The sequence below is a fragment of the Hoplias malabaricus genome, chromosome 18 (assembly GCF_029633855.1).
Source record: "Hoplias malabaricus isolate fHopMal1 chromosome 18, fHopMal1.hap1, whole genome shotgun sequence".
Taxonomy (NCBI): Eukaryota; Metazoa; Chordata; class Actinopteri; order Characiformes; family Erythrinidae; genus Hoplias; species Hoplias malabaricus.
Window position 1 is genome coordinate 14,241,706 of NC_089817.1, and position 9,801 is coordinate 14,251,506.

A 9,801-nucleotide genomic window follows, 5' to 3' on the forward strand; every position below is an offset into this window, starting at 1 on the left:
GGTGCCATTGATTTACTACTATACCATTATTGATGCTACTGAAGCCCTTTATGTGAGATTAACACCTTGGCCTTAGGATGTATTTACATTGAAACCTAAAAAGTCATTAATTTTCTTTTGTATCACATAGCTAAATCTTTCAGTGGTGAGCTAGTCCACTGAAAGGTAGCTGTCATTGATAAAATGAAGTTATTTCAGAAAAAAATCCCCTTGCACAGAAATGTCATCCACCTACGGGTTTGGGTGAAATATGACACCTACTTCTGTATTTGTACTAAAAATTGTTGGAGTCACAGCAATGCATCACAGCAAGAAATACAGATCCATATTTATATCGTATCTATGTTTAGGCTGCACCAGAATGTGCCAAAAGGCTGATAAATGCGTTACTGTTTCACTCTCAGTGGGATTGAACAATCTCCTGCAACTCAACAATTCTCTTTGCCAAGACAAGGCAAGAGACTGTAATTAGAAATACCATGCTAGTGTAATGACATTGTGATCTGATCTCTTTGCCTGGCAGTAGCTGTCACACTTCAGTGTGGCACCAGATCTTAGCTTAAGGTAGCAAGCAGTATGTTGTGACTGGCAGAGTGAAAAGGAGAAGCTTGTGTGCTTCGCTCTGTCGCTCTGTTCAGTCAACACATGGCAGCTGTCAGAAAACAGCCAGAGGTCATAGCTAAGATTTATTCACCTGAGCCAGATTGCCTTCTGTTGAAATTTTACATATTTAAGAAACAATATTGAATAGACAAGGTGATTTGAGTCAGGATTAAACCAAATCATATTCATCAAAACTAGATTAAACCACAGGTTGTAAACAGCACTTATATCATTGTGCCACTTTTTCATTTTAAGATTCTGTATTGACATTTTTCATACTAAGCCTTTCCATAAATTATTTCATTTTACTATTTTTTTTTTCAGGCAACATATGCATTATTGTTCTTTTGACAAACACCAAGTTACCAATATCAGCATTAGAACAAAAACATTTTTGTCTGTAAAATTCTAAGCAATTGACAGAAACATATTGAAGGAACCAGTAGGTCACAAGAAAGGATCAAACTGAATTGTTGATATTGTGTAAGACATGCCCCATTCCCATAATCAAAGCTGTATTTACAAGGTCAAAATGTAACTATTGAGGTGGGTTTAACAAAACAAACAAAACAAACAAAAAAATAATAAAAAAAAGCCCTACCAGCACAGGACGATTGTGGGTGCGGCCACTTTGGATTCTCTTGCACTCATTGATTCCGGCCCTACAAAAAAGAGATAAAAACAAAAAGCATGTACAAAAGAAAGTCAATTAAAAAGGGCCACATTTTTTGGTAGAAACCAGAAAGCCTATTATATTGTTTATATTAAATATGTTCTGTTCATGTTGTGCTAGTCCTTTTACAAATATCACTGAGTTTGCCTTGGGGTGTTATTGCTGTTTATATTTTTTTTGTATGGCTGGTACTGTTGTGCCTTAATTATGCATGTTTCGTATTGTTGATGTGTTTAATGATATTTATTGATTTGCTCTATACACATCAATGATAAATGGTCTTATATGTGCCCTCTCAATGCCATGATTGATAGGATTGTTGTATTGTGCCCCAAGACAATATTAGCCCAGTGCCTCAAAAGGCCTTAATACAGCACTAACTATGAACATAATAAACATTTTGAGTTCCTGTTAGATTATATATTTATATGCTCCTTTCTATATACACAAGGACTAGGCAAGTTAGGCCTAAATACCTGAGCTGCTACAAAAGACAAATTTATTGTTTGTACTGTGTTAGCGGTTAAGTATGTCAGACAACACCCTGCAGTCTCATGTGAATATCATTTATAGAGAGTGCCCTGCCTGTGGGCTTCCCTCAAATGAGAATACACACACACACACACGCACACAAACACGTACACAAACCAATATAAAAAAACCCTCTTCTTATGACATCAGCTTTCATGCAGGACATGTCTAACAAAGATGAGGAATGCCCTGGAGACAGTGCCGAAAATGGCACCAATAAACTGTTGTTGATAAGAGTAACATCTCGTTTCCTTGACAACAATAAAGTGTTATCTAACAAACCATCATATGTGGACATTTTTTCAGCTAATACTGGATAAATATCACAGCCATTAATAAATATAATGTTAACCACATATGTTTAAGTGGCGCTGGGCTGGTTTCCTGGGTCCAATCCTTGCCTCTTTTCACTGTCTTTGAAAAGTTCTGGTGTGTTTTGGGTACATTACCAATTGCGAATATATATACGCGTATTGTTGCTGTCCAACCAAAAATTCCAAAATTGCAACTTTACAGGAGAAGGAAAAACCTTCTTAAATTGCAATGGAAGGCATTGTAAAAAGATTTTATTCCAAGAAATTCTATTGGTCAATTAATCATGAAATTCTTATACAATGTGAGGGATAGCTGCTGTGTTTGAATTATGTTGTAAAATAACAATGGACAAAAATGGAGATACATGTCTTGTGATTAGACAGCAACAATATATGTAATATAAGTTAATATTTGACTAAAATATATGTAATTTATTTATAAAAGGCCAGTTTCAAATTGGTTGCCATGTCAAATGTGACAAATATTATTTGTATAAAAATGAAATAAATGTATGTTAATATAAATAATACATGTTATACTACCATATATATAATATGTGTATATAGCTGGATTTCATTGGTCCCTTGTAATTCTTGTCTGAATATATAGAGCCCCATTATGAAAACAACTATATTTATTCAGACTGCTTTAGAAAATATATTTAACAATCTTTTTTTGAGCTCTCTGTGTATTCACTTAAGCATATGACAGTTCATATGTATTATGTCTTTGTCAGTTTCTGTTTCTTAAATCTCAGATTTGCAAAGTGTCTCTCCAGTACATTTGATTTGCCAAAAATAATTGCAGAAATTTATGGCATGGTAAAATACTATTTTGTCTAATTTTTTTGGTCTTATTTCTGACCTGAAAAGAAAAGTATCAAATACATGGGCTGAATTACTGTATATATTTTCACAGAAAGACAAGCAAAACCTGACCCTATGGAGCAGAAATAATCACATTCAGAATAATAGAATATATTAGGCCCCAAAAGGTTCCAGTGTTTTGATTAAAAGTGTCATGTAATAAAAAGGAGACTTTATTTTTCAGCACATGTTTTTTTGTCCTAGAACACTAAAGAGTACCTAATATGCCATCAATTTTACATTCTTTGTGGTGTCTTTCCCAGGTTTCATGAGAACACACGTGATGCATATATCGAGGTAAAGATGGCTGCAATAAAGGTGACTTTAGACTAATGACCTGCCCCTTAACTTTATTGAAAGGTCCTCAAGTTAATGTTACACCTTCTCATTGTGCTTTGTGTTGCAGATGAATTCTTTGTGTGTGTTCCAAGGTTCCTCTCTGGGTCACCATAAAGACTCTGGACATATTGTTTGATGTTAAACTATCCCAGAAAGGTCCTTCGAAGCATTGTCTTGGGCCCTGAGGTCTCAACACATGCTTCATGAAGTTTCATATTGTTATGTGAAGGGAATCTTTATTTAGAAATGTACACAAAGGAAACAGGCCATTCAGAGTGGTGTATGTTTGAAGGATTTGGGTGTGTCACTGCACTGTGTCCTCGGGGCAGGACCAAGCAAATTATTCACAAAAACTGGCTGTTCTCACATACTTCTCACAAGGGACATGCCAAGTTGCAGTGACCTTATTTTTGGCCAATCCCACCAAAGAGTATGTCCTATAAAAGTGGCATTGGATGCCATGAAAACCAAAAAGCTGAGGATAACCAAGCAACAAAACAAGGATGAAGTATCTGATTCAAGGTGCGTACTTTTGCTCTTGGTCTTATTGGGACATTGGGATGTCATTCTCAAAACTTTTCTGCTGATGACTTACATTTCTTTTGGTTATGACTTTCTTTTATCCACAGGTTCAGGCTCAACCAAGAGCTGGAAAATGCTTTTCCAGGTTTTTCTATTCTCTATCACTTTGAATTCTGTTTGCAGTCAGTTCATAGCGACGACATCGGCTAACTGTACTTCATTCCTGAGAAAACCAAGTATGTTCACTGTCTTGATCAGATGCACAAAAATACATATTGTTTGTGATTTTACAAAAATTCAAGAGATGTCGGCTTGCTGAAAAAATGTAACTAAGACATGGGCTAAATCAGTGGTTCCAAAAACGGGGGGCATAAGCCTTAGGGAGTGCAAAGATATTGTGGGGGGATCATAGCAAAGCAAATGACTAAGGCATGTTTGAGCACTGCTAACATTTTGGGTTGGAGAGGGAGGGCTTGAGAATATTATTACCTGTAAAAGGGGTACACTGCGGAAAAAGTTTGGGAACCACTGGGCCAAATGAAATGCTTCTATAAAATAATTGACTCTGCTGGACTGTCATGAAATATAATATTTAATTCAATTTGACCAACAGCCCCATTAATACACCACACTTACATCATATCACCATAATAATGACAAAATAATTGACTGGAACTGTTTTTTTAAGAAAATTAAATCAGCTCACTTAAGTGCAACAATTAAAATCCTTTTTTTCCTCTGTTAGGTTACACGGATATTGCAGTGGACTGTGGCACAAATTACATTTGTTTAAATATACAGCTCTGTCCAGCTGTCTATGCTGGTTTCAATGAGTCTCAGCTTTTACTCAACAATGTTATGAATGATCCTACCTGCAGAGGAACTGTGGATAATACCGTCAGTCCTCCTGTGCTACGCTTCTGCTTCAACATTAACATGACAAACAGTTGTGGAAGCATTTTTGTCGTAAGTTTTGGCTCTCTAATGCAATACTATAGCACCAAGCTGGACACAAATCTGTTTTATGTATACCGTATCTTTCTAAATATATAATTTTACTAATATATAAGTTTCTGTGTCTACTTTCATACACAGACCACAAGCGCAGCAGGCACCGGAATATTCCAAGACTTCTCCAATATCCAGACAGTAAATATCAGCGGTGTGGTCAAATCGTTTGACACTTCAGTCAGTGTAGTTAGTTACAGTACTGACCTGAGCTACTATTACTCATGTTCCTATCCCCTGGAGTACCTGATCAACAACACACGACTTGATGTGTAAGTATTTGGAGTGGTTACTAGACATATGCTTGCTTTTTCTTTCTGTATTACTACAAATATTTCTGCTCTGTAAAATTAGCTTTTCATGGTTTGTTTTACTGAGTGACTCATGAGTAGCTCAAGTTTTTTGATGCAAATATGTACACCTTTTTAAATATTTCACAGGAACACTTCATTGACCAACATTTGACAGCTACACTGCTGTAATAATCTTTGTTTATGTGGATATTAACAATGGCTGAAGGATCATGACATGCTCAGTCATCCCTTACCTCTCCTGTTCTAGAAAGCATTTAATAGATAAGCTATTCAAGACTAAGCACAGAGTATCATTCTTTATTGAAACGATAATCTGCAGTTAGGGTTACAGTAACTGCCACACCTAGACTAGACACAACACTCAGTCTCACATTTCTGATCACTGCTAAACTTCCTCCCACAGGTCAACTTCTGCCATTGCAGTGAAGGACAAGAATGGCACCTTCATCAGCACACTGAGTCTCAAGCTGTACAGTGTAAGGCATTTCCTGCAAGATTCTAGCTGTAGATTAAGCTTCAGCAAATATGCTAAGACTTGATAAACATCAGTGTATTAATAAAACGCAATGTTGGAATCGATTTTCCTATTTTTTTTCTTTATCTCTCTGCGTCGGATGTTTTTATTTTGTCTGTGAAATCCCTAAATGCTGCTGTGTTCTTTTTGTTTAGGATGCAAACTATACTACACCCATGGTAATTCCATCACAGGGCATTGAACTGAGAGCCCCTGTGTATGTTCTTGTCCAGGCCACCAATCTCACCACTCAGTAAGAGAATGATTTTTTACTTCTATTTATTGATATTTTTATTATAGAATGGACTTCTCTTGTTGTGTCCTGCTTAAAACCTCTGATCCTGTTTATAAGTAACCTTGTATAAATTATACTACCAATAGAAACTAAATACTGTTTTTCCACAGGTACATGGTACTGCTAGACAGATGCTATGCTTCAGTGTCCCCTTACCCAACCAACTCCACCTATTTCAATCTCTTTGTGGGGTTAGTCCTGCCAGAATGGCTTTTATTCTCTTTTGCTTAACCACTTCTTTAAGGTTTTCTTTACTGCAACACAGTTCCATCAGGACTTTCAATTAGTATCCCCTTTATTTTGCAGTTAGTAGTGCCTGAGGTATTAAAGAATATATATTTACTTGTGGGTTTGGGCACATGTTAATGTAACTGTTTTCATAGTTTTTAAAAACCCTACTGTTGTCTTCAGATATTTCTGAATAATTTCTTTTTAATGCTGTTCTCTCATAAGTGGTGTAATAACCCCCTGTGCTCATCAGGTGCACCAAAGATCAGATGACTAACATTACTGAGAATGGCCAGAGTCAGAATGCTCGGTTTAGCTTCCCTGCCTTCCGATTCATGGAGCAACAGAATCAAACAGTCTCCAAATACTATCTGCACTGCATCACTCGACTCTGTGAGAGTTCTGCCTGTGTTGCATTTAAGGTAAAATCAGTTCTCACAGACAAAGACTGCAGTTTGAAGACTAAAACAAGACCTGAAACTGGAGACAATACAGAAAAAGATATGCTGCTGTATGCCTATGAATTAATAAGTAATTTAGTAATTAACAGTTATTACAAAACAATTTAATTTACAATGCACATAATTAAATACACACAAATAAACACACACACACATCAGTGTGTATTGCTTTGAAAAATAGATTCATTGTAAAGGTCTGCTTCGTAGACTTTCTGTAGACATTCTAAAATATATTAATCTTCACATGCACTCTCTTTCTCTTTTATTCTGCACCAGTCATGTGCCACAGGCAGAAGGAGAAGGGACGTGTCTGTAGCCCCTGGAAATCTTCAAAATGGACTCACAGATACCACCACTCTGAGCTCAGCCCCCATCACAATCCGACCAGATATAGGTATGAACTTTATGTCATAAACATGAAAAATGTTACTACTTTTTAGTAGGGGCAGGATTTTAAAACATGATTCACCGACTAACTGTCCGTCTCTGTCTGTCTTTCATTTCAGCTTCATTATCCAAAGAGCAAGGTAAGTTACATATTTCTAAACACACTGTAGACAATAGAAGCCAATATTTGGCAGGACAATTTTGCTCTGTATTTTTGAGTCTAACTTTATCAAACACATGACTTTTATAAAGAGGAGAATGCATTTCTTGTCTCATTACTTTGTAATAAGTATTGATTGTCCATTGACAGGTTAATTGCCTTATTACAGATTATTTTAAGGTTTATCAACTGTTAGCTATTATCCAAGATTGAAGGGCTTCTTCACAAAAATACTCTGCTTGTGTTTCTCAGCTCTGTCTGCCAGTCGTACTGCTTCAAATTCGTATGGTGGGATGGGGGTCGCTGTGGGCATCTTGGCATTCGTCTGCATCGGGATTATTGGAGCTGCCTTTATCTTCTACAGGAGGACCGTATCCTCTGGCACTACTAAACTTTTCACCCACTAAAGTTATATTGGACAGCAGTCACTGTTCCAGCTCAGAAAGAGAACAGCTGGTGGACAATCTCTTCCTGCTGTACGACTGAGTAGGGTCACTGTAGCTATTGATATTTCTATTAAGGCTGGCATCTTCTGGGTAACACTGTAATCTTTGGTTCCTATCGAACACATTGGTGAAATGAGGTCACTTAAGCTAATGAGACTGTACATACCAGTGAGGGTTAGTGAAGGATTAGTGACTCATCACAAGCTCTTACTCTTACTTTTTCTGGATGTTTGACACAAAACAAGAAGAAGTTAAACTCCTAAGGCAGGGCTTTGGGGGATTTAACTGTTAGGGAAAAAGGTATACAAATTATATAAAATCATAGTTTATAGAGAGGGGAACAGAAATGCTTTTGAATAGAAGTAATTTAAAATTCAAAGTAATTTATTTTATTTTGTTAATCTCATGATAATGCACAACACTACACAGAAGCAATGTGGTCTCTTCCACAAAACAGAAGATACATTTTTAAGATTAAATTGATAATTTGTGATTAATTATCTGATTGGATTCACATCAAATTGTCTATGCAGTAAACTTTTGTAGCATAGAGTACCCATAATTGGCACTCAAGAAATGCACAAAATAATCATTAAGTATTGTATTACTTATTGAGCCTTGAATTTTTTGTTTTAAAAAAATTCCATCTCTAGATTCCAATTACGTCCCTTCAAACATTGCGACAAAGATTCTAACCTTAAAAATCTATATCACAGAATATACTATCAGGGTTCATTACAAATGCTAATCAAATCACTTTGAATGCATTACGCTATAACAAAACAGTTAAATATTTCTGGTTCTTGCACTTTTTAAAGGATCTTTATTATTTTTCTAATTATACATTACTTTCTAAACTGCTGTTGTATTTTATGACTCATTAATGCATGCAATATAATGAATAAACATCATCTAAACTGATTTTTTCTTGGTGTGAATTTCTGAAGTTCCTCAGCATCCCTAAAACTGATGTCAGAAATTGTTCTATGATATTATTCAACAGGCTTCTCTTGCCTGTAATCTATTGCAAAAAAAACAAACAAAAAAAAACAATACACAATTCAACTAAGCCTCAGTTAAACAAACCATATTGCAAATTGTGATGCTGCCTTTTAATTTATATTTTAAAAAACAGGAAAACTTTATTACAAAACTGAAATCTAAAAACCAGAGTAATAAAATGGGCCATGGTTAAAAATCCCGATCAAACCTGAAATCAAACTTCTCCAGGCAAACTGGAGGTAAAAATCTGCATAGTCCTTATTTGTCTTGAGAATATCAGAGATACGATGATTAGTTTCTTACCAGACCCTCTCAATATGCTGCATTCAATCATCCCAAAAATGTAATGTAATGGATGGTAGCTGTCCATGGTGCTAGAGGTGGTTTGAAACTGAGAAAACCTTCAAAAATAATGAGACCTTTAGATTCGCCTGGTTAGTTTTAACTGAAGATGATAAATAATTGGTTTATAGCACTACATGTCCATGAGTAATGAGTTACAGGTAACTGCTGGAATTGTTCTGGACATTTTGCACTGAAAGCACTTGTAACACCAGTATATGTAGATAATTACAGTAATATACAAAGCTCACAGTGTTCTATAAATTCAACAACTCCCATCTTATAGAAGCCACCTCTGCTAGGAGATAGAATAATAGTATCAGTATAGTATAATACATAATAGCATCTCAACCCTATCCTCAAACTTAAGCATCAATGTGTCTCTCCACCATTCTGGACAGTAAGATATTTTAAACTGGAAGCTTGATTAAAAAGAATAAAACACCATTGGGCCTATCTAGGTTTAACACATTTAATGGAGTGAATACTTTCTAGGTTGTAATGATCAGTACCAAAAATGGATTATTCACAAAAGGGATGATTGTGAACATTAAAGTCAAAAGGATGAAACTTTTCAGATTCCCTAAAATGCTAATCTATAATGGCACAGCCCCAGTTTCAGATGCATCTTTGTCCGCTGCAAACTGTTTTGAGGGAGCTGAATGTATCAAAACAGGTGCTGTAACTCCAGCATCTTTGAGAGCTAAAAATGCCTGGTTAGCCTGTGGAGACCAGCATACGTTTTTAAGGGAAACTTTTATGTAAAGAATTCAGTGGGACAAAAAATAATCTTCT

General features: G+C 35.9%; 1 protein-coding gene across 1 annotated transcript; it reads left to right on the plus strand.

Annotated features, from left to right (window-relative positions):
* The first annotated feature begins 3,830 nt into the window (after positions 1–3,830).
* Positions 3,831–7,623, plus strand: LOC136675177 (zona pellucida-like domain-containing protein 1). Its single transcript, XM_066651603.1, has 11 exons — positions 3,831–3,849; positions 3,957–4,085; positions 4,595–4,815; positions 4,945–5,129; positions 5,575–5,647; positions 5,841–5,938; positions 6,091–6,171; positions 6,462–6,630; positions 6,946–7,063; positions 7,176–7,196; positions 7,469–7,623. Exons 1-11 carry the CDS (start codon positions 3,831–3,833, stop codon positions 7,621–7,623), a joined length of 1,269 nt encoding a protein of 422 aa, XP_066507700.1.
* Positions 7,624–9,801: the final 2,178 nt, after the last annotated feature.

Excerpts from the sequence above, each read along its gene's own strand:
- LOC136675177 (XM_066651603.1), top strand. Across the intron at positions 4,816-4,944 it reads GTTGTGGAAGCATTTTTGTC|ACCACAAGCGCAGCAGGCAC; the intron begins GTAAGTTTTGGC and ends TTTCATACACAG. Across the intron at positions 6,172-6,461 it reads TATTTCAATCTCTTTGTGGG|GTGCACCAAAGATCAGATGA; the intron begins GTTAGTCCTGCC and ends TGTGCTCATCAG.